The following is a 25000-nucleotide window of genomic DNA, read 5'->3' on the forward strand; positions in this document are numbered from 1 at the left end:
AATTTCTCTCCCCACACTTGCATCCTTGTAAATTAGAAGATAAGAGAAAGGAGACGATTGGAACTACATTCAATTGGCTACTAACTTTCTTGAACGCTTGTAAGACGCTCACAGTCTGTCTATGAGCAAGTAACATTTCACTTAGTGGAGGTAGGTTAGGTCCTGACGGTCCATTAATAGATTACGTGCCAGTGTTAAAGTTTCAAGAATCCTCTGCCACCTAGCAACGTATAGCATTTTCAATAGACTGTCGTGCGTACTTGCCTTCTTGTCACCAGGAGGCGTAAGGTGGACATGTGAGACGTAGCCGTGTTGGTCAGGCGTAAAATGTCCCACAGAGAATCAGACACACCATTCCACTTTTGGACATGACGGAAACCGGTTTTCTCCGCTGAGACCCAGTCATATGCAGCACATCCTGCGTGTGCGTGGAGGGGGTGGGGGCGCGTACGTGTCTTTGTATGTATATGAGTGACAATGAATGTGCAAAACAAGGGTACAGAGATGAGAGGTTGGAGTGAGGGGGGTTACTTTATCACGGAAAAGCTTTATGGCCGCTGTTGACAATAAATCGCGCTGACAAAATCTGATGATCTACCTAACGTGAAGTGCGAGGCCCGTTTGAGTCTCCCTGAAGGCCGCGCCCCCCTAGCAGTGCCTCAGCTCTCACCGCTTGCAATGACACTTGGCGCCACCATAAAACACATTGCGGAGTCGGTAGTGTCGTAGTTTTTATTTTTATTTATTTATTTATTTATTTATCTATGTATTTTTTTCTTGTATTAATCCATCAATAGTAAGAAAGACAACTGGTACTTAATTTCATCACGAGGGAGAAAACGCCAAAACTCACCCCTTCCGTTTCTTCCTATTCTCTCTCTCTCTCTCTCTCTCTCTCTCTCTCTCTCTCTCTCTCTCTCTCTCTCTCTCTCTCTCTCTCTCTCTCTCTCTCTCGATTTTTTCTTTCTTCCTTAGCCGTGAAACATATGGGGGACATACGTTGAATGTCCAAAGAGGTACTTGTCCGAATCAGAGCCTGATGATGACGATGACTGAGCCTGACACACCAGCTTGTCACGGCAAGTCACGAGGAGCAAGTATTCTGAAACACTTTCTTCTCTCATCATCATTAGTCAGGTTTTCAAGAGTGTTTCGCCTGTTGGTAATGAAGAAATTTTGTTAATCTGTCACTAAAACTATTAAAACGCTATTAAAAACCCGTGTAACTTCAACTAGAGCCTTTTCAATGTAGTGAAGGTGCAAACTAGAAGTGTTTCAGAATATAGTCCTCATTGTGGGAGAAGAGACGAGGTGGACGAGGTGGACGAGGAGCAGGACGAAGGCAAGAAGGGGAGGGAGCGCGCGAGTATGGCCTTGGTGAAGATGTGCAGCAAATACACCTCCTTCTCCTCCTCCTCCTCCTCCTCCTCCTCCTCCTCTTCCTACTCTTCGTCCATCCTGTCCTTCCCATCCTCCTGTGCCTCCTCCTTCTACAACAGCAACAACAACAATAACAACAACAACAACTACTACTACTACAACTATTACTACTACTACTACTACTACTACTACTACTACTACTACTATTACTACTACTACTGCCACCACTACCACTACTACAGAGATAACAGTTCAGATATTGTCATTTATTCATGTCATCAGCATTCAGCTTTCAACACTACTAATGAGGACTGCAAATGAGGAATACAAAATAGATAATAAACCAAGAGTCTTAGGAAACGCGCTCCTGAAACGGGATCTTAAGTATTCGTTTATTTATTGGTTTATTTATCTGCCTAAATGCTTGTTTGTTTATCTATTTATTATCTGTTTAGTTAGCTTAGTTTAGTTTAATTTTAGTTAGTTAGTTATTTAATCGAATATTTGTTTATTTATTTATTATTAATTAATTTATTTATTTAATGAGTTGGTTCGTTAGTTAGTTAGTTACTTATTTATTTGTCTATTCATTACTTTAACATAGGCACGTCTTCTTCAGTCCGTGTAATTGTATAACACAGGAACTTCCATGACCACCACGCGCTCTGAACACTTTAACACGTAATTAGAAACAACACGTAACGGGATGCAACACGTGGCTACATTAATATAAATATCTACACATAAGCCAATCACTTTATTAAGGTGCAATTTACTCAATAGATTTATATTTCGAGTTAATTGATAAGTAGTTTATGGTGCTAACTTGTTTTACATAAAACTTACAGAAGAAGTTCGCCTCAGTGATTTACCTTAATAACGCACGATACGAGACACGTACGAAGTGGGACAAATTTCACAAGCAACTTATTTCAAAGCAGTATAGACTGGTTGAAAACCGGTTGACCTTGTAGTTTATTGCTAAACTCATTCTGGTGGTTATATTTTCTATAGTTAAGTAACGGAGCAAATGTCTTTCACTAGTCCTCGTCCTCGCCAGAAGCCTTTCCCTTCCATTCTTCGTGTTGTCTTTCTTATTGCCTGTCATGTCTTATTTACCTAATTTGTGACGTGTGAGAACACACTGTCTTGTTGTGTCTTATATATTATGCATTATCATGTCTTAACCATCTCCTCTTTTTCGGTGAGTCAACTTTCCCCCTCCTCTGCACTGAGCAAGCTCAGACTGTCTACTAAGACTCTCAATTGAAATTTCACACCTCTTCTCATACTAATACAGCTTCCATGAAGTTAGGTTTTCTGTGTCGCCTCCGCCAGCGCTTCTCATCCTTCCTGTTGCTTACCCTATACGGGGGTCTCATCTGCCCAGTGAACATGCATGAAGGACTGTTCTCACATAATAATGAGAAGGTTCAGCTCACACAGCTTTTGGCCAGTTCTTCAGGTGGATGGATCTCCTGAGGATGATAACACTATTTTTGTCTTTCACAAGCAAGTGTTATTTTCCAACTCTTTTCATTGCAAAATAATAGAAAATGTCCATTATTCCAGTCAAACTTTGCTTTTGTGGCTTTTAGAATGATTTCTTGCCCCAAAATAGCTAAATTTCACAATTTTTTTCAGATGCTGTCACAGAGAACTTCTTTGTTCTTTTGATGAATTGACCACATATGAAGCAGAATGCATCTAGAGAATGAATGCAGCCTCTTGATGCCATTTCACATCTTGTGATGTGTCTTTTCAGGCAGCCAAAGCAGAACTGATTGGTGGTATACGAGCCCCTACTTTTATATTGTCAAATAGTACTCTAGAATATTTTTTGTCTTTCTAGAATGTGTTCCAGAATGTTCTGAATCTTTCTAGAAAATTCTTGAACCTACTTTAGAATATTCTGAATCATTCTAGAAAATTATTGTGGATTCTAGAAAATTCGATACTTCTACATATTTCTAACTGTATTCTAAAAAAGTTCTAGAATATTCTGGAAATGTTTACATTGAAAAGAATGTTCTAAAATGTTCTAGAAACTTCTAGAACATTGTTGAAGATTTGAGACTGCTGAAATGTAAGCAAATTCCTCTAAATATGAGAAATTTCTTGCTAGATCTAGTCAATTCAAGAATGATCTTATTAAAACACTTTATATTCTTTCTTTCACTGTTTTAACTTATTTGCAACATTTCAAAAGCAACTAGATAAGCGATTGAGATTTTGCAAAGATCTTTACCTGACATGAAAACCAATAGTAACCCATACAATAATGAAATAAGGCAAAAATGTAAATTAATTTTTCTAACAACATAAGCAAAGTTTTATGATCAAAATAACTTTTTTTATTTTTATTTTGTTTAGAAGGAAATAACTGTAAAATTATGGTTTGGAGCCAAGGACAAGACAGAAGTGAAATTTTGTTATATGTGTAATATAAGTGCTCAGGAAGAACGAAGATTATTGATTTGATACTTTTCAAAACACACACACACACACACACACACACACACACACACACACACTACATATATATATATATATATATATATATATATATATATATATATATATATATATATATATATATATATATATATATATATATATATATATATATATATATATATATATGAACGTACATAAGATCTAACTTGAAGAGGAAAAAAAATAAGACAAATGAAACCATATATTAATTCTCAAAACCCATGCACAAAAACTAAGAAAAAAAATAGAATAAAATAACATAATTGAAATAGCAATAAATAAGAGGAAAAATTTAAATGAGGGAGAACAACCATTTGGAGCCGAATGAAAGGCGGCGCCGAAGTCAAAAGGAGCACGCCGCCATAGCGACCACTGTCAACAAACCACTATCATGTTCAAGAACACCTTTCAGAGCGGCTTTCTGTCTATCCTATACAGTATAGGAAGCAAGCCTTTACAGATATGGGACAAAAAGGTGAGTCATGACGTCTTACTTACCATGTATTAAAAAAAGGAAAGCTGGATATAGGGCGCCCTGATAGTCACGTCCAGTCAAGTATTTAGGTCCTTGGTAGCCAGTTCCTTGCTTGTCAGGCTCTGCAGGTAGCCAGGTAGCTACAACTTTCTCCAGGGTCATCATGCCATTAAATTGTTTATAAATCAAATTAATTCCCAACTTAACCTAACAACGTAAATTAATCTACCCTAACCTAATTTCAAAAGTGCACATGACTTCCATCCTCACACAGTCAGATACCAGACTCCTTGTGCCTTTCCAGTTGATACAGTCATATTCATAGTTTGTGGTTATTGATTGCTGATTGGCTGTACTCAAACAAATGAACCAATGAAATGAAATATACCAAGTCTGTGCATTGTGACATAACATACGCATCCTGCTGTCTGACGCTGCCAACATACACATGCCTGCACGGCTGAACCCAGTGTCATGTCATCTGCAGGACGTGGTGGGTGTCATGCATTGGGTAATGGGACAAAATAAAAATAAAAGAATTTGCACAACATTTCCTTGGTATTTTCATATTTTTTTTTTTTACTTTTTTACTTCAGGAAATGATAGAGAGGTGAAAAATAGTTAGACCCAGACCAGTCCATGATCGGTATAGCCAAATGTATCACTGTCCTGGAATCATTGGGGAGTGATGTGACAAAATTTTAGTGACTCAGCATTGTATGTACTTTCCTTACTTAGGCAAATAAGTCATAATTTCCTGTTAATGGTATCTGTGCAATATATTCATGATGGTGATGCAAGTAATTTGTTGCAGGTTCGAAATGGACACATCAAGAGGATCACAGACAACGATATTCAGTCACTGGTGTTGGAGATTGTTGGTGTAAATGTGAGGTTTGTATCCTGCAGTTTGTTTGTTATCCATAAATTGGGAATTCCATATATCATGACTGCATACACAATTTTATGAGTGATGCTTGTTTTGCTTGAAATGCATATTTTGCTGTGTATGCATGTTGATTTGGTATTTTCTTTCCAGCACTACATACATCACATGCCCCGCTGATCCTAAGAAGACCCTCGGAATAAAACTGCCGTACCTTGTAATGATCGTCAAAAATCTTAACAAATATTTCACATTTGAAGTTCAGGTAATCGTTCAGTCAATCACAGAAATACTTTCCTCTCATATTTGTCATATTTGTCTGTAGGAATGCCTACCACTGAACAGCAGCCCTCTTCTTTTGTCATTGTGAACCAGATGTGGTTTTTGTTGATGCACTATGTACCAGGCTTGGGTCTGAGTACATGTACTCATACTCATACCCGAGTACATGATATCATGCACTCGTACTTGCCCTCGTTCTTGGGTTTAACACACACACACACACACTATGGTGTTGAAAAAAATAAAAGTTGGTTTCGTCAGTAAAATTGTACTTGAACTCGAATACAGCACAAAGTACTCATACTTAGGCTCGAGTTCATTTGAAAAAAATGGAGTACTTTTACTTGGACTTGTAATCTTATAATGTAATCCTACTTGTAATTGAATACAAAATTATGTACTCGAACCCAAGCCTGCTATGGACTCTCTCTCTCTCTCTCTCTCTCTCTCTCTCTCTCTCTCTCTCTCTCTCTCTCTCTCTCTCTCTCTCTCTCTCTCTCTCTCTCTCTCTCTCTCTCTCTCTCTCTCTCTCTCTCTCTCTCTCTCTCTCTCTCTCTCTCTCTCTCTCTCTCTCTCTCTCTCTCTCTCTCTCTCTCTCTCTCTCTCTCTCTCTCTCTCTCTCTCTCTCTCTCTCTCTCTCTCTCTCTCTCTCTCTCTCTCTCTTTTTCAATTGTGTATTCTTGTATACCTTATTTAATTAATCTTGACATTTTCTATGATATACAAAAGATCTTTTGTTATAATTTCAGAATCAAGTTTGTTAGTTGTAGCATGTCCATTACATTTGTCATGTTTGCTCTGTGTGAAAGTTACAACAGTGACTAATGATGACATTACAGGTTTTGGATGACAAGAATGTCAGACGACGTTTCCGTGCCAGCAACTACCAGTCCACAACGAGAGTGAAGCCTTTCATCTGTACCATGCCTATGCGTCTGGATGAGGGATGGAACCAGATTGTGTTCAACCTTGCTGACTTTGTGAGAAGAGCTTATGGAACCAATTATGTTGAGACCTTGAGGGTTCAGATCCATGCCAATTGCCGCATTAGAAGAGTTTACTTTGCTGATCGTCTTTACTCAGAAGAAGAATTACCTGCAGAGTTCAAACTGTACCTCCCTGTTCAAACAAAGGCCAAATCTGCCATTTAGAAACCTCATACTCTTGGTTATAAATTATGAATATATTGACTACATTCAAATCCATAACCAGAATTTTTGCACCCTTTCTAAGTCGTTTATTTTTATCACAGCTCTTAGAAAATATTGAGGTAAATATGTGTTTGTGTGTGTGTGTGTGTGTGTGTGTGTGTGTGTGTGTGTGTGTGTGTGTGTGTTCTGTATTTTATCAATGGGATGATGGTGCACATATTTTTCATTGAAAATACTGTGCCATATGTAATGTAATCAAATCTTATTGAAGGACAGGCCTTAAAAATATATTAGGAAAATATATACTGCACCTAATGGGAACCACTGAGGATGGCCTACTTTTGTAGTAATTTTCCAAGTTCCACTGCTCTTTAGTGATTAAAAGAGTAAATCCCCTATGGCTAAGTGCAGATAAATTTTCTATGGTCTGTTATAATAATCTCTTGGGTAACCCAATTAAATTATGATTTCTGGAAGCCAAAGTAAAAAATAAGGATTCTATGTCAGCTATCCACATACTTAAGCACCGCTAGGCCTGGGTAGCTCAGCTTAAGATTGCTTGGCTGCATGCATTTGTGGCTCATGAGTGACACTTCTGTATCAGGGAGGGAGTGAGCACCTTCACATCACCTTGGTTATGTCACACAGTCTTTTAGTGACTTCGTTCCATTGACAGTAAGAACACTTTACTTAGACAACTATTGGAAATTACAAGGAATGTCCAAATCGTTGCTACCTACTTATGTTCACAATTTTGTACGCACTTTTTACAGCTCCTGCTTCCAATAAAATTGGAAGCAATTCTGTAGTTTCCCATGCTTCATTATTTACATATTGAAAAATGCTATTGTTTGTTTTGAGTTATTTATTTTATTCATGGTGTGGTGATGTAGCAGAATTAAAGTTTTTGTTAATAACTAAGAGATCCTGGTTCAAATCTTTGCCTTGTGGAGACAATCTGGGCTTGTCTCCTCTAGTGCTGTAGCCCTTGGTCACCTAGCAGAGAGTAGTTATAGGATGTGAGCTGAAGACCTTGGAACCTTGCAACTTTGCCAAGGAGGGAGGGTCTGGTTACTGCAGATTTTCATTTGAAATGATAATTATTTTGTTTCAGGAGCATTATGTATGAAGAGGAAACATGTAAAGTATATTGAAGTAGTATGATTGATTTTATGGAGAGGTTATGATTGGAAGTGGAATTATTTTGAATTCCTCCAGAACCTCATTAGTTCTAGCTATAATTTATATTTATACATATATTGGACTTTGCTGATCACAGTTCCTTGTATTGTATAATTAAAGAGAGATTTATGCAGTGATGAGAGGATGAGAGTAGTGAGTCCGGATGTGTTATGTGGTATTAGTGCCTGTCCAAGGAAGTCTAAATTGTAGGAAGGAACACAGAGATGTATGACAGTACGAAGAGCATTGAAGTGAAGAGTTGATGAAGAAGGTGTATGTAAGCAAAGTTGGTGTTAATAGGTGGCTACTTGGAAGATGGAAGGATAGGTTAAAGAAGTATATAAGTGAAACAGGTGTTAGCAAAGGCCAAGTGTTTGAACAAGCAGTGAGGGAATGTTTGGATAGGGAAGGTGGAGGTTCTTTTGCTGGGGTCATGCTCCTAGAAGGAGTGAGACATTAGAAAGATTGATGGATAGACAATATAATCACTTTCAGTATGTAATGATTACAGAAGCTATACCATCTTCCATTGATCAGCTGGTCTTGACCGAATTCTCATCCACTTCCTTCTCATTCTTTTTCTTATCTTTAATCAGCTCACTGTTGGCTTCTCACAGGTTATGGTTATTTTTGCTATATAACCATCAGTAGGTATACATGTATTAGGAAGAGAATATCAATCACTTGAAATCTTGAAGGACATTATGTGTGCTTGGAATTTCATATTCACTATGAAAATGCACAACTAATCTAGATCAATACATCTTATCTCAAATAAAGAAAAATATGCATGTTTTTGTCAGTTTCATGACAACACAAAGGAAACAAACACAAAGTTGAATAAATACACCTTTATTAAAAAAGTAGTCTTATTAAACCTATTTCTTCCAGATCTATGAACACATTACTTCACAAAATGACATCACAAAATGGACAAAGTATCACACTGACTTTGTATCACATCTTCAACATCCAAGATCCAGACCTCACTTCCAATCTAAAGCTGGTATTATACTGTGAGTGCTTCCTTTGTAAAACTGTTTTCCTCTTGTGATGCATTCAATGCAGATTTAATAAAAAACTCTTCAGACAATATTATTTTTCTAAGAAATTCTTGGACAAGAATCTCTCCAAATCTCTGTAAATGAACAACACTTTGAAGGAAGGACAGTTTTATGAAGGAAATATTTCCTGTAGAACACCAACTAAACATCAGCTTGGGAGTCATCACAAACAGAATTCTAAGTTACTACTTACCTTCCAGTAAACCTTGAAGATGTAGATACACAGAGAAAATCAAACACAAATACCTTACCTCCAAAAATACAAATCCACTTATTACAATGCTAACATCCATGAAGGAAATCCACATAAAAATAATTTCTGGCACAAACCTTTGTTTCATCCTTTTTGGTTCAAACTACAAATCCAAAATCAAAACTGGTGGTACTTAACATTACAGGAAGAAAATTATGCTTTCTCAATCTTATTTTTGGTATATCTATGTAGCATTTCACACAGATTACTGCCACAATATATGGTGACATTTAAGATAATGGTGGAGCAAATTAAAGCAATGGACCTTTAGTACCAATATTGTCATTACTGTGAAATGATGAAAATGGGAACAAAAAATTATAAGTATTAATTGGTTTTAGCTCCCGACATCTATGACTTGAGAAGTGTTGATTTATTTCTGTAGCTTACACAGATAATTCCAGGCATAATCAACACAAGAAGACAACACTGACTTGTCTCGTACAAGAAAGGTGTTGACAACAGGACAAGAAAACAAATTTCTCATGAGCATCCTGAGGAAGCAAAAAATGTTCATGCAAACAATATAGATACATCTGCCAGTATTACATGGAGAGCATTTCCACTGTAAATCTGCCATTTCTTCCACAAAAATCCAGCTGAGAAATCCTTATTAAGGGAGAGTACTTTTCATTGATAAATGTACCAGAACTACAAGGGCATGAAGGTGCTGTTACAAATGTATGACCTTTGTAACACCTCTAAATCATTTTGGGTGAATTCATTGGTCAAAAACCACTTCTGATAGCAAGCAATTCTCCATAAAATCTGTTGAAAGGATGCACTATGAAGAAATGGTAGTTTTACAAAGGCAATGCTCCATGTATTCCCAGCTTTGTGCCTTGATGTGTGGGCACAGTGCCAAGGTTTGTGTTGTGTGCTCCATGATTTGCAAGTTGTTGATCATGGCCTTCCCTTAACTCCTAATAAATTTTCAATGGAGAGTTTCAGCTATGAAACAGAAGACAAGGGATGAGAAGGCCACAGTATAAGCTCTTGCAACACACTACAAGCCTTAACCTTTAGCTGAGTATGCACATGTATTATATATGTATACTGCATGGGGGCTTGAATACACTGACTCCTCCTGCCACCTATGTCATGGCCAAGATGCTTGACGGTGTACCTGGTATGTTATCCCTGCAGCAGACCATTCACAACAGAATTATTATGCATATGAATGTTGCACTTGCAAGGATGAATTGTTAAATCTATTTACTTTCTAGGTATTAAGTTTGTATTGAGCTTCTGTAAAGCATAATACCATTTTTGCTTATTATATTCTCTACAAATGACTACATAACATTTCCAAGTCTAACTTTTCAGTATCAAACATGTATAGCAAAAAGTGGGAGAAAACTGCAAAACTAGCACAAAAACTTTCAGACAAAAATATTTGTATTATACGTAGAAAATGAGTACTTACCGTATTTGTGTTACCTTCAAGGCTAAAGTTGTATCACAGTTACATCACAAGCCATACATTTCTCCTATGCAGAGTCAAGAGGGATGTAAGATGGCAATCTCTTTGGAAGTGGAGGCCTTTGTACTCTATTAGCATCACTGTCTGCATCTTTGGTGTCACTGCAGTCCTGCACTGACACTTCACCAATTGCTGCGTAAGTGTCAGACTTAGCAATTTCTCTCTTAGTATTGCCTGCATGATGGGAATCCTTAGGCTCATGTCTGCAGTCTCCCACATTACTACTGATGTCTGAATCTTCTGGATTTTCACTACAATCTTCACAATTGTAAGCAGAATAAGATTTCTTGATCTTGTCAATTTTTTTCAGAACTCTAGACCTTGTTTCTTGAAAGGATGATTTACTATTATGATTATCACATACTACTTTGTCTTTTTGTACTTCAACCCCGAGACCTTGAGCTTCTGGTCGTGTCTTGGTGATATGTTGAGATCTTTCTTCATGCAGCACCCTTTGCCCTGCATTATCATCCAGCTCACTATTATCAGGAGCATCCTCTGTGTCCTTATCCTCACTTTCTTCAGATGCCATAACATGGAAGTATCTCTGGTGGGAAGAACTAGGTCTCACTTCCTGCTTTTTCTTTTCTACTTTTTTCTTGGTCACTGGTGCTCCTAACACCTCCTGGCTTTCACTTCTCTTTCTCTTCCTGTATATGGATATGTTGTACTTTCTGTTGGAGTCTTTTGAGAATGATACCTTCCTGATCCGCTTTCGCCCTTTATGGTGAGACAAGGGACATGCCGCTCCTCGTGGACATTTGCCAGTCTTGAACTCCTCACAAATCAAAATGTGCTGCTTGTCACACTGGAAAATTATGGAATTCATTTATAGCAAAATAAATCCAGTCACTCGCATCTCAGTTTCTCTCTATAACTACACAAAATATGATTCAGAGGAACTTTCTGTTTGGGATTGAAAAGTACATGATTTTATAATTAACATGAATTCTAAATAATTTCCAATAATTTGGGATATATGTTATTTCAGATCTATTTATATAAGAAACTGAGATCATCTTAAAAAGGGGAAGATATAACAAGGGAATTTTTGGAATAGAATACAGAGGAAAGGATCCCCAGCCCTCTCACTCTGTCCTTTTTAATAATTTTTTTATGATGCAAAGGGAATACAAAGGCAGCATCCTCTCAACTGTAATGTGTTGTGGCCAGGCTGTGTCCCACTAACACTGACAGGATTGTGCTTAGAAGTGGGACAAAAATAATACAAACCTCTTCCCCTGCTTTACAATGTCCATGGACAAAGTCAAGACAGACAGGGGCTGATGGGTTGACCTTGACGTGGCGGTAGGGGCAGTCCTCTCGGGTGCAGGCAGCTTGCAGGAAGTGGGAGCACACTGGCATTTTGTCTGGGTTCACTGTGTGTGAGAATGGGCAGTTGCTGACACGGCAGCGGCCTCTCAGGAATCTGTGGAAAAAGAAGTGTTGAAGAAAGTTTGTTCACTCGGTTACTTGTACACATGTACTGGAAGAGAAGTTTTTATCTTTTAAAAGTTTAATTATTTATAACTGGAATGCTGATTTGTACACTTACCTTGTACAGACAGCAACTCTACTTGGATCATGAATGTAAGGACACTCTCCCCTGTTCTTCTTTGAGCAACGGCCAAAGCGATTGAAGAACATACAGTATTCATTCCTCTTCTGGAACGATGCCTTCTTCCTCTTGTGCATGAGTGTCACCATGCTGCGGTGTCTGGCCGAGCTGTGGGAACATAGTAGTGTTATGAATATAAAAAGGGTGTAATAATACCATCATCTACCATCCTGTACAGCATTCATCCAGGATGGTATACCATGCAGGCACTTTTCCCCAACAATGCATGGGGAAATCAAGATCGGTATGTGGTGTCTATGAAAGCGTACCATTGAATTTTAATGAATAGTCAAATGATAAGTATCGACATATGATAATACAAAACCTGTCAGTGAGAATTAGCCAAAATTAATTGTTCTTTCTATACAAAAACAAATCTAGTAATCTGATAGAGAGGATGCCACATAGGATAAACAGATACCTCAGGACTGCACGAGCCTGGTGAGTCTTGGTCAGTTCATACAGGCCTGTCCTGGTGCGGGAGTAAGTCAGGCCACCCAGATGCACCCTGGGCAGGCTGCTCTTGGATGACATGGAGTCCTTGACGCGCTGCAGTGTTCTTCCTCCGGCTGTGAGGTGGAACTTCTCCCCTCGCAGCAGCACAATGCAGGTTGAGCCTGGAGAAGTAAGTAAAAGATGAGAACATGACATCTTCCAAAGCAGTACATTTTTGAGACCCAAGTATAATGGACTATTGATTCACAAATCAGATGTGCATGTGATAGGCAGGTCACACAAGGTTGATGTTGGTTGGTGGACATCAGACATTAACCAGTGATGGCAGAAGAGCATCAAACATTCTATAATTACCTGTGGACAGTAAAGGCTGACATTAATAACTATGACACTGGCATCATATCACTGAAACAACCCAGTGGTTCAGTAATGTAAAACTTGTATTGCAACTATCCTTAATACAACTTTTAAGGGTTCAGTAATATAAAATGTTATCTGAACACTGACAGGATAAGCTTACCACGTTTATTTGAGCTCGTCTCATTAACTTTAGGCAGCTGTTTCCTCAGTGATGTCTTGGTAGACTTGTAAAGTATTCCACCAATGTTGATGAATCTGTCTGAGTGCTTCGATCTGCAATTTCAAGTAACACTATTTTGTCAAACAATCAATGATTAATAACCAGCAATACCTCAACACAAATCATGGTCAAATTTAAATGAAAACTCAAAAAATTTTACATATTTTTTTGCATTATGTCTAATTTTTCCAAAGCGCAAAAATTCCATAAGTTCAAGAAATATGCATAACGTATTAAACTGAAAATAGAAGCAAGAACTAACGTTTTCTTGTTCTGGAACTTGTATTTGTTTTTCGGCACTGCTTTAGAAGAATAACCACTGAACATTCTATATCTCCTAGGCACATTAACAGATTCTAGCTTCAATCGGTTAACTTTATAGCGATCAAAGCATTTATATTTCTTAAAACCATCATAAGACTCCATTTTCAATCGGTTGATCTTATACTTGGAGACAATTCCTTTGGCAATCCTTTGTTTGGCTGAGAACTTGGTGGTATTTATAACTTTGAAGGCAGTATTTACACTTCTTGGGAACTTTGCGGTCTCATGTTTGAGGAAAGGTGAGGAAACATTTCGAACCAACTTGTGTCGCTTTACAATGGCACGTTTTTTAGAATGTCCAGGTGTTGCCACTTGTGCTGAAGCTGCTTTGTAAGTACCCGAACTGGATCTTCTTCTCACTATCTTAGTCTTTGAGAGGACATGGAATTTCTTCTGCTTTTCGATTTCTGGTTTACTAGTTTTCGTTTTGGATTCACTTATTTTGCTTGCAGATTTAGGGCCACCTGTGCCACTGTTGGATCTCCTCCTGATCAGCTTAGTTTTGGTGTTAACTGTGTACTTTGGTTTCCCAGGTGTTCCAGCTTTACCTGTCAAACTCTGCCTTCTTATGAGTTTTGTGTGAGACAGAACTGAATACTTCTTCTTGTTGCTGAATCTTGCTGCAGTCTGATGTATTCTGATCAGTGGAGAGATCTTCTGATGCCTTGAAATGGCTGCCACTCTTGGAGAAGCATGGGTTGTCTTTGGGGTTTGTGCTGACTGAACTTGTCCTCGAGTCACTGCCTGTAGCTGTACCTTGTTCTTGCTTGCACTGTTTGAGTTAACCCGCACTAGTTTTGTTTTGGTTATGATTTTGTAGTTGCCTTTCTGCTTTGGGGTTTTCAATACAATCTTTGCACTACCACTTTTGACACCTTTTGTCTCTACTGGCTTTTTGGAAGAATCCACCACCTTAGTTTTGCTGACCCATTTCTGATTTGGAGTCACTTGAACAGGTTTGAATGTGGTGCATGAAAGTGTGACCTGAGTTTCTGGTGGACTACTTGTTAGAATTACTTCTCCTTTTGGTGCTTTAAGTGAATCACCTGTTTTCAATGCACCTCCTGCAGCTTGTGGTAATTTTTCAGCAAGCTTTGGTTCACTCTGAATTTTCATGACTGGCAAACTCTGACTTGCATTCTGTGTGACTTTTCCAGAATTTCCTTGTGGCACTATTGTGGGAGGTGCTGGTTCACTCTTAACTTTATGAACATCCAGATTTGAAGTTGTATTGACCTTAACCAAACATCTTGTTGACTGAGCATCTCTCTTGTCACAGGAGATGGGGTGAAGACTAGAATGTGAAGCAAGAGGGTTGTTTTTCTTAAGTTGAGTGTCTCCTTGACTGGCATCAACTCTGGTTGCAATTGTGGTGCGAATCAAAGATTTATTGACTGAAGAGTATTTAGATGCTGGATTTGGGAAAGCATAATTACTTGGGCCACTCACTGACATGGATGAATTTCTTTGATATGAAGCTCCACTGATGGTATTTGTAGCCTTCCATGAGTAAGTGGAAGGATGCTTCATAACTCCTGGGTTCTTAGTAGCAATGTTCTGGGTCTGCGGTAACTGCTTATGTCTAGAAAAACTTTTATCATATGGATTATAAAGATTACTCTTTCTATACAAATTACTATGGCTCTTTGGATGATTAATTAGTACTGTACGGTCATGAGTCTTTGAACTGTAGGAATATACATTTGTAGCTGTGTTTCCATCTTGTGTATGGAGAAGACTGGCACTCATCTGAGAGACAGGTCCACCAGTCCCTGAGGTCAGTCCCTGCCAGTGCTGCCCAAGGCCTGTGCTGGGGGCGTAGGGCACGGCAGGGGTGACATACTTCTGTGGCTGAGATTTCTGAAGGAAAGCTGGATTGATGTGAACTCGCTGGTTTGGCGGCAGTGTTCCGCCTCTTGATATGAAGTCTGGGTTGAAGTGAATCTTTGTTTGATCCCCTGAGTGCTCCATTCCTCAAATCTGGAAGATGAAGAATTCAGTCAGTGTTAAGAACAGAACTCATAGGTATTTTTAGTTATCCAAATACAGTATGTGCTTGTGACTATTATCATTGTGTGACTTTAGGTTTGCTTTAAATTCATGAAAAGTGATTGTCAATCAGTGCTTCAGATCTTTTAACATTTTATATATATCAGTATAATACAATTTCAGACATGACAAATGACAAAATCAATGAAATTTTACCTTTCTAACATAACCTATCCCATGAATTTATAAACTTCATGTTAATCATGCAGTAATATTAGTCCTAATGGTTAATATTGTCATATCATGCATTATTATTGACTGTGTAAGAAGAGAGTAGTAAATCAACTGAGAACACTGCATCCCTAAGGGTAATATTAACCTTATTACTATGAATGTTCTGGATTCAATCTGATGAGCAACATATTACGAGAAAAGTGATTTAATGTGGAAAAACATCTCACGGCCATGCTGAACTTGCCAAATACTTCTCAAGACTTGTACAACATGGCTCAAGAATGAATATTCTAGCCTGAGATTGTGCAGTATCAACTGATATCTACGTCACAGTGTGTTCATCAAGCCATGGCAGAAAGAAAACAGGTGTTGGTGAGTGCCCTAAATACAATCTGTGCGTATTTGCTCTTTTGTTTCTGTATTTCACTTAATTTTTCTTGCTCACTTTACTGACTATAAAATGGTCAAACAGAGATGTATTCTAAAACAGCAGAATCACAGATCATTCATTTTCCATATTTCAGGCACATGAGGAAAAAATCTGGAAAAGTCTTTTGACTTTGGTTTCTCTTATTAGAACAAGGCCCACTATTACTGCTACTAATATAATTACCACTGTTGCTACTATTATTATCAATATCACAATCACTACTATTATCTCTACTAAACATGTGTGATCAAAGGGTGAAATAAGGTACTGTGATGCCTACTATTGTATTCTCTACTGCAACACCTCCTTCCCTCTTTATCTATAAGTAAACTTAAAAACAATCCTTGAACTTAAAATGGCACTTCGTAGAAATAATAGTCTTTATGGAGACAAAACCTGGTTATTTCAATTAAGGCGTATCAGGAAGTACTGACAAGCCTGCTGTTCTTATAAGAGTCTACATAGTACGATCACACGTGACTTACTGTTCATTAGTGTACGTAGTTGTCTTTGGCGAGAAAATGAACGTCGTCCAATTACGAGACTGGCGAGGTGCTAAAAGCTAAAATATATGAGAGGAAGGAGCGCTGGAGGCCATAACCCTGAGCAGCTGTGACGCACTTCCGAGAGATCCTGCTGATAAATGTTTATTCTCTTCTTAATGGAAGATTAAGTCCATCATTTGTCATACACTGAAGAAAGTGAAGGCTAAACATATCTTATGATAAATATATCAAAGGAAAAATAAAGTTACTATCTTATAAAAAAAAAAAGTGAAAACTTTATATTCTTATGCTTGTCGATCTAGAATAGGGATTCAGGAAGGAGAACGTATTTCACACACACACACACACACACACACACACACACACACACATCCGAGCCACCCGAACTCCACACTCGTAACGATAGAATAACAAAGAAGGGAAAATATAAGAAAATGTACGGAAAACACATCTCACATTTTTATATACCATTTTCACTTATGCACATATCATATTGTAACGTAACAGCAATAGTTTCTTAATATAAATCCATGCAGATACAAATAATCTGGTACTTATTATCAGTAATAAGAACGTTAAATTTTGATGATAGTGAACGTTTTGGCGCGCTTTTCTCCACAACGCATGCGCAGTGACGATAAGAGGAGTGACTAATCTAAGAGGGGACATGTATCTGAAAAATATTCTCCCGTTTTGTGCTTAGTCGAAGAAAAATATGTAATCATGCGATGAAGAAAGGAAAAAGAATTGTTGGATTTATAAGTGCAGTGACTAACAAGTGATTTTGTTTACTGTGTACCGTGAATATTGTGTGTGAAGTATGGAATACCTCCCGGGACGTTTTTAGCGCGAGTACGTGTGCACAACACCGGCCAGTATGTATTGCTAGTGGCGCTGGCTTGGCTTAGACGAGAACGACGCCACTCCAGCCATCAACACCTCGCCAGTTCAGTCAGTCAGACAGACATATGAGTGAAGGAAGCCATATATATTATATATATATATATATATGATAGATATAATTAATTGATCATGGTCATTAAGTCTGTTAGTAGGTTATGTATGTGGCGTTAGGCAATTCAAAAGTACCCTTAGCTCACCAGCCTGGGAGAAATTTTAATGTTGGTTGTACATATATGGTGAGGTGTTTGTTTAATTTTTCAATCATGATAATTAATGGTTTAATTACTGTATACGGATGTATATCTTCAGTTTTTCCATTGTTACAAATGTTGTTGACTATGTTTGAAGTACGTTACTTAGGGGGTGGGTAGTACGTGTTGTGTTTTGCTTTTTAGTGTTAGAGGCTCTTAATATTTCCAATATGACCTGAAAATTCGAGTTTTCACCAGATACTCAAAAGATTGTGAAGGATTGGCGCGTCCGCCAATCCTTCATATATATATATATATATATATATATATATATATATATATATATATATATATATATATATATATATATATATATATATATATATATATATATATATATAAACACACATACTTGCACTTATCTTTATGTCTGACCTCTATATTAACAAAATCTTGATATACTGTAATGATGAATTAATCTTTAAAAACGAAATGAACAAGGTTTTACTTTAAACATTACTGTGTTATCACTATGTTTGTACCTCGGCCGGCTAGCTATGCATAGGGTAGGACATTTTTCATAACTGCAATCATGTGTTAATAAGAGGGTATAAATACTAGAAGAACCAGGTAAATTTATAATGAAAGATACATTATATACCTTACCCTTGATTAAAATTTCAACGGGAATAAAATGTAGGCCTCTCTTGCCCGCACGAAATAACTCACAGAAAACGTAGCTCTCTAATGGGTAACAATAGAAAATTTATGATCCACTTAATGTTTAATAATGATTATACTGGAAGGGATGATGATGATGATTATGCTATTGGTAATGATGCTGAATAATAATAATGATAATAATAATAATAATAATAATAATAATAATAATAATACTTTGATCTGATAATGTACGGTATAGGCGGTGTGTGTGTTTGAAATCTACATAAGAGAGAGAGAGAGAGAGAGAGAGAGAGAGAGAGAGAGAGAGAGAGAGAGAGAGAGGCTACATGATATCTCAGTCGTGTAATAATTACTTTATCACTTACAATATTGCCAGTTGTTACACACACACACACACACACACACACACACACACACACACACACACACACAGGAATCGAGTGTGCGTGCAGCCATTAATGTGAACGCGTGAATGGCAGAGTATTGTTAAAAGCTCACGCAATGAGGCTGTAGGGAGGGTGGTTGTATCGCACCTTCCTTCTTTCACATTGTTCATTTCTTTTATCTTTTCATTAGAGAAAGTGGGAGTAAAAAGAGCACCTGCTTACCCCTTCGGACTCCAATAATTGCTTGTATCGCCCAGCCTCGGCCAGTGTTACCAAGACTGGCACGTTACCCTCGCGCGCCCTGCCTTCCCCGCCACAGGAAAGCATTGTGTGGGCGCGTTACTCCCCACACGGCACGCACGCCTGCTAAAACACATAAAACACAGGGGATAAGATTCATATACGGTTAAGAATAGAGGATATAGGTAAATTTTACGAAATTTTGGTAGGTGTAGCGATGTTGTGGCAACGGTGAAGATAAGTGTCGAGACTAGCGAGATGAGAAACTCAGGCAGAGATTGGTTGACTCAGAGCACGCGACGGCTCACCCAACCCGCCTCGCCGCCCGGCCACAGTGTCTTAACCCCCCCTTCCCCTGCCTCCCTCTTGGCCTTCCCGTCCTCTCTTGGCTGTATTACGCATAAATGACACCTATTACTGCATGAGGTTTGAAATGGAGGCTATGGTACTGAGAGGCTACGGGAGAGGTGTGGTGTGTCCTCCCGTAGCAGCTTGGGTCGGCGTGCCCCTAGCGGCAGTTCGTGGTACTCTATGCCCTTGTCTGACGCAGGGGAGAATGTCCTGCTTCCTGCGAAAATTTATTACCGTCTTGAAGGATTTATGATGATAGTTATTAAGTTGTTCATTTGCAGCTTAATTGGCTATCAAGCCTTTGATAGGCGTGTCTGTCAGAGATTATTTATCATATCATAATTACTACATCTCATAAAGCATGCAATTCTGTCCTTCCACTCAACCATGGAATTACCTAATTACAAACTTGAGGAGCGTCCGGTTTTGCAGGTTATGAGTGGGCGGCTGCTGGCTGGTTATTGCCTTGCTTCGTATTTTTAACCAACTTTCTGCACGCTCTAGGAAATTGCCTGAGTACCGTCAGTTTCTTTTAGAAAATCATGAGTAAATGGAGGTTTTTCTTATGCTCGCACCAGACACGATACGAGGAAACATAATAACCAGCTGGACGCAATACAAGGAAACCAAGTGCATCGCGATGACTTCATATCCTGAAAAAAAGAGACAAAGGAAGATGAAGGAGAAATATCGCATGGCTGGCTTTAAATGGCGTCTTAGTGACAAATGAAGATGGAGGGATAATTTTGGCCGCCTCGCTGTCTTATCTCTGGAGGTGTCAGGAATAAAAACAGCTCCATTGATGACATCTCCTCATCAGCATACGACGCACATGCAACTCTCAGGTGCGTGATGGCTGGCTCGCGTGTCTTCAGCTTTATTGCATGGGCGAGTAATGAGGCTCCTATAGTGCGAAGCCTCAGAGTTGTGGTGCACTTTTATTATTCGTCTTTGTGAGTCTTGGGTGAACCTCTCAGAGCCTGATCCGTTTTTGTAACAATGAAGTGGTTTTAATGTAAGTTCAGGTTGATGAAATTAGATTTAAAAAGGAGATAGGAAGGAATAGGTTCGCATATGAAGTGGGACATGAGTGAGATAAAATAATTAATCAGGTTGTTAGTAGTGAGTCACCAGGGAGACATAAAAGATTAGGTAGATTTATGGATAGGGATGAGAGGTGAAGATATAAGTAGGTAGGTTTTATTCACGATAGGCCTTCTGGCTTCTCGCAACTCCCCTTATGTTCTAAATTATTTACTTTGGTTTAGTGTTGTGTTGCAGAATGCCCAGCTACCTCGTTTTCTACTGTTGTGTAAATGTTGTTCAGCGTTCATCTTCCTTGGTTGTAAATGCAAAGTGAACAACTATTTCTGGCTTTGCGAAAGTGAATGCTTTTGTGCTGAGCTGCATTGCAATTTGCAGCGAGATTCATTTCACCTTTGTCTCTTTCGTAATTTTAGCAGCGATGGTTTTCTCTCCTCTGCATTGAGGGATCAGAGGTCTGGTTTTGCTCCTGCCTGTTAACCAATCACTGTGGAAGAAGCTTGCGGAAATAACTTTTTTGATTGGTCAGGAGGATAACAGGCAGCCAAAGTGTGATTTCAACAGCAGCGACAACAACAACAGAAGCAGCAGCAGTGGTTGTGATAAAAGGAAATAACAAACATACATGAGTTAGCAACCAGATAAGTTTTCATATCACTTACCAATCTGAAATAATAACAATAACAGTAAAGCAAGATAGAAGTCATAGATTTAAGCTGACGTTTATCCATTAGCAGTCAGATAACTATGAATCACACTTACGAGTAACTGAATAACAACAGCAGCAGTAATATGACATAAAATAAACTTATCATCCAAGCATCAGCGACAGGACAAGCTTAAAAATCACTTCAATGCAAATAACAATAACGATAACAACCTCACATAATACAAATAGCACAGACACCCACCCATCCATTAACGACCATTGCTCTGTGGTAATTACATTAAACCTATTGTACCCTTAAAGAAAATGGGAGCTGTGAAGTGAGGCAACGTGTGTGTGTGTGTGTGTGTGTGTGTTGTTTCCTTCAATTGAGTTTAGTGCTGCTACAGTCATTTTCTTAAAAGCCTCAGCAGCCACTGGCAAATATCCTGTTTCTACTTTCAATTACTTGCTCAAAAACACGAGTGAGTTTCTTTTACACCGAGCTTCTGACTGACTGACTGATTGAGCTGCAACACTCTCTCTCTCTCTCTCTCTCTCTCTCTCTCTCTCTCTCTCTCTCTCTCTCTCTCTCTCTCTCTCTCTCTCAACACCGGAAGCTTCATTCCCCCAGCACATCCTCACCTGTTTCTTCTCATGGTCTTCTTCTTCTTCTTCTTCTTCTTCTTCTTCTTCTTCTTCTTCTTCTTCTTCTTCTTCTTCTTCTTCTTCTTCTTTTTCTTCTTCTTCTTCTTCTTCTTCTTTTTCTTCTTTTCTTCTTCTTCTTCTTCTTTCTTCTTCTTCTTCTTCTTCTTCTTCTTCTTCTTCTTCTTCCTCTTCTTCTTCTTCTGTTGGTTAGAAGGTGAATTTCCTTTAGTTAGAGTCTAAAGCACTTAAAACCATAACAAAAGAAATGATATACACATATACCAAAATTTGTAACCCAGTTGTTCATACTTACAGTGAAATACAAGGAAATTATAAGCAATACCAGACTACCCCCCCCCCCCTCCCCGTTTAAAACAATTGAAATATACTTGCTTGCTTTCAGTCTATACCAACCGCTGCTGCCAGTGACGCTAAGAACGACAAGTAAAAAAAGGCAAGACTGTATCGTTGATGGCGTCAGCTTAGTGTGGTCACCCAATCCTCACAGCACACATGATTTTTCCCCACTGTTCGTGCATTACCTCTAAAAAAAAAAAAAAAATGAAAAAAAAGTATCAACAGTAACAAGAAAAAAAAAAAAATGTCTCAGTAAACCTTGAATCATACGTAGCATTTTTCACTTGAATGTTACTAAATTACGTTAAGTTTACTATCCTTTATTACACTCATTTATTTTTTTCAGTAATGTTTGTAAGGGGCGGAAAAGAGGATGGGAGGAAGGGATGGAAGGGAGACTGGAATAAAGGAAGGAATGGGAAGAGAGGAGTGAGGAAGAGACAGAGGATAAGTCGAAGAAGGAAGTGGAGCAGGAGGGAAAGAGGATGGGAGGAAGGGAGGGAAAGCAAACTGGAATAAAGGAAGGAATGGAAAGAGGAAAGGAAAGAGGACAAATCGGAAGGAGTGAAGGGAAAGTCAAAGAAGGAAGTGGAAGAAGGAAAGAATGAAGAACAACTAAGAGAGATAAAGGGATACTGTAAGAAAGAAAAGAATTAAGGAAGAAATTAAAGAGGAACCAGTGAAGCGAGAAAAAGGGAAACTGAAAGGAGGGAAAAGAAGAATGAGAGGAGACAACAGAAAGGAAGACACCGAGAAAAGAGATAGAAAAATAAGTAAATCAGGAAGTAAGGAAAAAAAAAAAAAATTAACAACCCTTTTCTTAACTCTGCTTGGCCCTCTTTCCTCTTCCCCTCTTCCCCTTTACCTTCACCCTCCCCCACCACACTCCTCTCCCTCCTGTGAATGTGTTGTTTTTACAGCGCAAGACCAGGCACTGCTAATATCAAAAGAGACATGATTGGCACATTAAGTCCATTGTAGCGAATGTAAATCTGTTTACTTCCCCGGAATACGACTGGGATGGGAGGCTGGGACTGAGAGGAGGTGAGAGTGGTGAGGGGGGAAAGGGGAGAGCATTAATATCCTGACTCTATCACGACGCTAGGGAGAGAGGGGGCGCTAGGAAGGGGGGTAAAAGACGGGAGAGGAGAGAGAGAGGAGGGAGAGGCGCTGGGGAAGACTGAGGGACGCTAGGGAGGGAGGAGAGAGAGGCGCTGGGGAGGAATGAGAGAGAGAGAGAGAGAGAGAGAGAGAGAGAGAGAGAGAGAGAGAGAGAGAGAGAGAGAGAGAGAGAGAGAGAGGCGTGGTGTGAAGGGAGGGCGCCGTAGAATGAGGTGATAAGCTATTCAAGGGTAAATTACTCAGGCGGGTGGCGGAGGGACGGGCAAAAAGCGACGTGAAGTGTGACGGAGAGGCGGGAAGTGAAGCGGAAATGATGGAGGTGAAAGAGGAGACACGAAAAAAAGGGGGGAGTAATTGTACCAGGTATTCATGGAGGTTGACGGAACAAATGAGCATTGACACCGCCACCCTTGATAATAGTAATAGTAATAATAGTAATAGAGGTTTTAATGAGTCTAAGCTAAATATTCGTACAAGATCGGATCCTACGTTAAAAGAAGATAATATAAGCAAGACTGTCTTCATACTTGCAGCGGGATTCGAACGAGGGATAGAGAAGGAAGAGGAGAGGAAGGAACCAGCATTAGAAAAGGAGGAAGAAGAAGGAAGGAAACAGAAAACATCACTAGAAGAGAAATAGGAAGGAGAGGGAAGAAAATAGAAAACAGTGCTAGAAGAAAAGGAGGAAGGAGGAGAAGGAAGAAGAAAACGGAAAAAAAATAACTAGAAAAATATAGGGAGTGAAGAGGGGGAAGAAAACAGAGAAAAAGAAAAGGAAACATGAAGAGAGAGAAAAAAAAAGAAAAGAAACAGCACTAGAAAGGAAACTTGAGGAATGGGAAGGGAAAGAAGAGAACACTAGAAGATAAGGAACGTAAAGATTGGGAAAGAAAACATAATAAGTGAAGAGGAACTAGAAAAGAGGAAGAAAAACAGCATATAATAAAAGAGAAACTAGAAAAAGAGGAAGAAAATAAGATCATAAAGAAAAAAAAAGAAAAAAGGAGAAGAAAAACCTTAAAAGATAAATGAAACGTAAAAATGTGAAGAAAATAACACGATAATAGAAGTGAAGAAAGGAGAGAAAGAGAGAGAGAGAGAAAGAAAAAAAAACAGGAAAAATATAACAAAAACAGAACTACAATACAAAAGGGGGTAGGGGACTGAGAAGGGGAGGAAAACAGTTGTACAAGAAGGGGGTGGTGACTCTCCCGCACCTTGCACTACACGAATGGGGGACGCACAATACTTGCAAATTAAATCCTTACCTGTAGTGGCGAGAAATTTCATGTTGAGGCTGAGTTTCGTGCAGGTGTGTGTGTGTGTGTGTGTGTGTGTGTGTGTGTGTGTGTGTGTGTGTGTGTGTGTGTGTGTGTTGCCTCCTGTTTACCTGTTCTTTTAGATATCAGTAATGTTTTTTTTCTCTCTTTTCCTCTTATCCTTATTTTATCACTTATTCTCCCAGTCACTCTCTTCTCTAATGCTTTTTCTTTTTCTCTCTTTGTTTGTATTTCCACTTATCTATATTTTATCACTTATACCCCCAGTCACTCTCTTCTCTAATCACTTCCACTAGAGAATACAGACTACTGGTGTTTCATAAGCTATCTTAGATACCTGATTCTGTATTTTCGTACGT

The 25000-nt window shown here is 38.7% G+C and overlaps 3 protein-coding genes across 3 annotated transcripts in view; 2 read left to right on the forward strand and 1 right to left on the reverse strand.

Annotated features, from left to right (window-relative positions):
* Window positions 1-4192: 4192 nt before the first annotated feature.
* LOC135090602 (cilia- and flagella-associated protein 20) lies at window positions 4193-8715 on the forward strand. The gene is made up of 4 exons (XM_063987502.1): window positions 4193-4351; window positions 5166-5245; window positions 5391-5502; window positions 6359-8715. The coding sequence occupies exons 1-4, from the start codon at window positions 4268-4270 to the stop codon at window positions 6668-6670; spliced, it is 588 nt and encodes a 195-aa protein (XP_063843572.1). The 5' UTR covers window positions 4193-4267; the 3' UTR covers window positions 6671-8715.
* On the reverse strand, window positions 8689-16927 carry LOC135090599 (uncharacterized). Its single transcript, XM_063987492.1, has 7 exons — window positions 16769-16927; window positions 13569-15610; window positions 13247-13359; window positions 12692-12887; window positions 12208-12378; window positions 11886-12081; window positions 8689-11460 (listed from the first exon to the last, which is right to left on the reverse strand). Exons 2-7 carry the CDS (start codon window positions 15599-15601, stop codon window positions 10660-10662), a joined length of 3510 nt encoding a protein of 1169 aa, XP_063843562.1. The 5' UTR covers window positions 15602-15610; window positions 16769-16927; the 3' UTR covers window positions 8689-10659.
* Window positions 16928-17430: 503 nt separating this feature from the next.
* LOC135090605 (uncharacterized) overlaps window positions 17431-25000 on the forward strand; it is a 304055-nt gene continuing 296485 nt past the window's right edge. Inside the window, exon 1 of the mRNA XM_063987509.1 lies at window positions 17431-17641. The gene's annotated coding sequence lies outside the window, so the exon portion shown is untranslated. The remainder of the gene's footprint in view (window positions 17642-25000) is intronic.

This window comes from Scylla paramamosain, chromosome 35 (assembly GCF_035594125.1).
Source record: "Scylla paramamosain isolate STU-SP2022 chromosome 35, ASM3559412v1, whole genome shotgun sequence".
Taxonomy (NCBI): domain Eukaryota; kingdom Metazoa; phylum Arthropoda; class Malacostraca; order Decapoda; family Portunidae; genus Scylla; species Scylla paramamosain.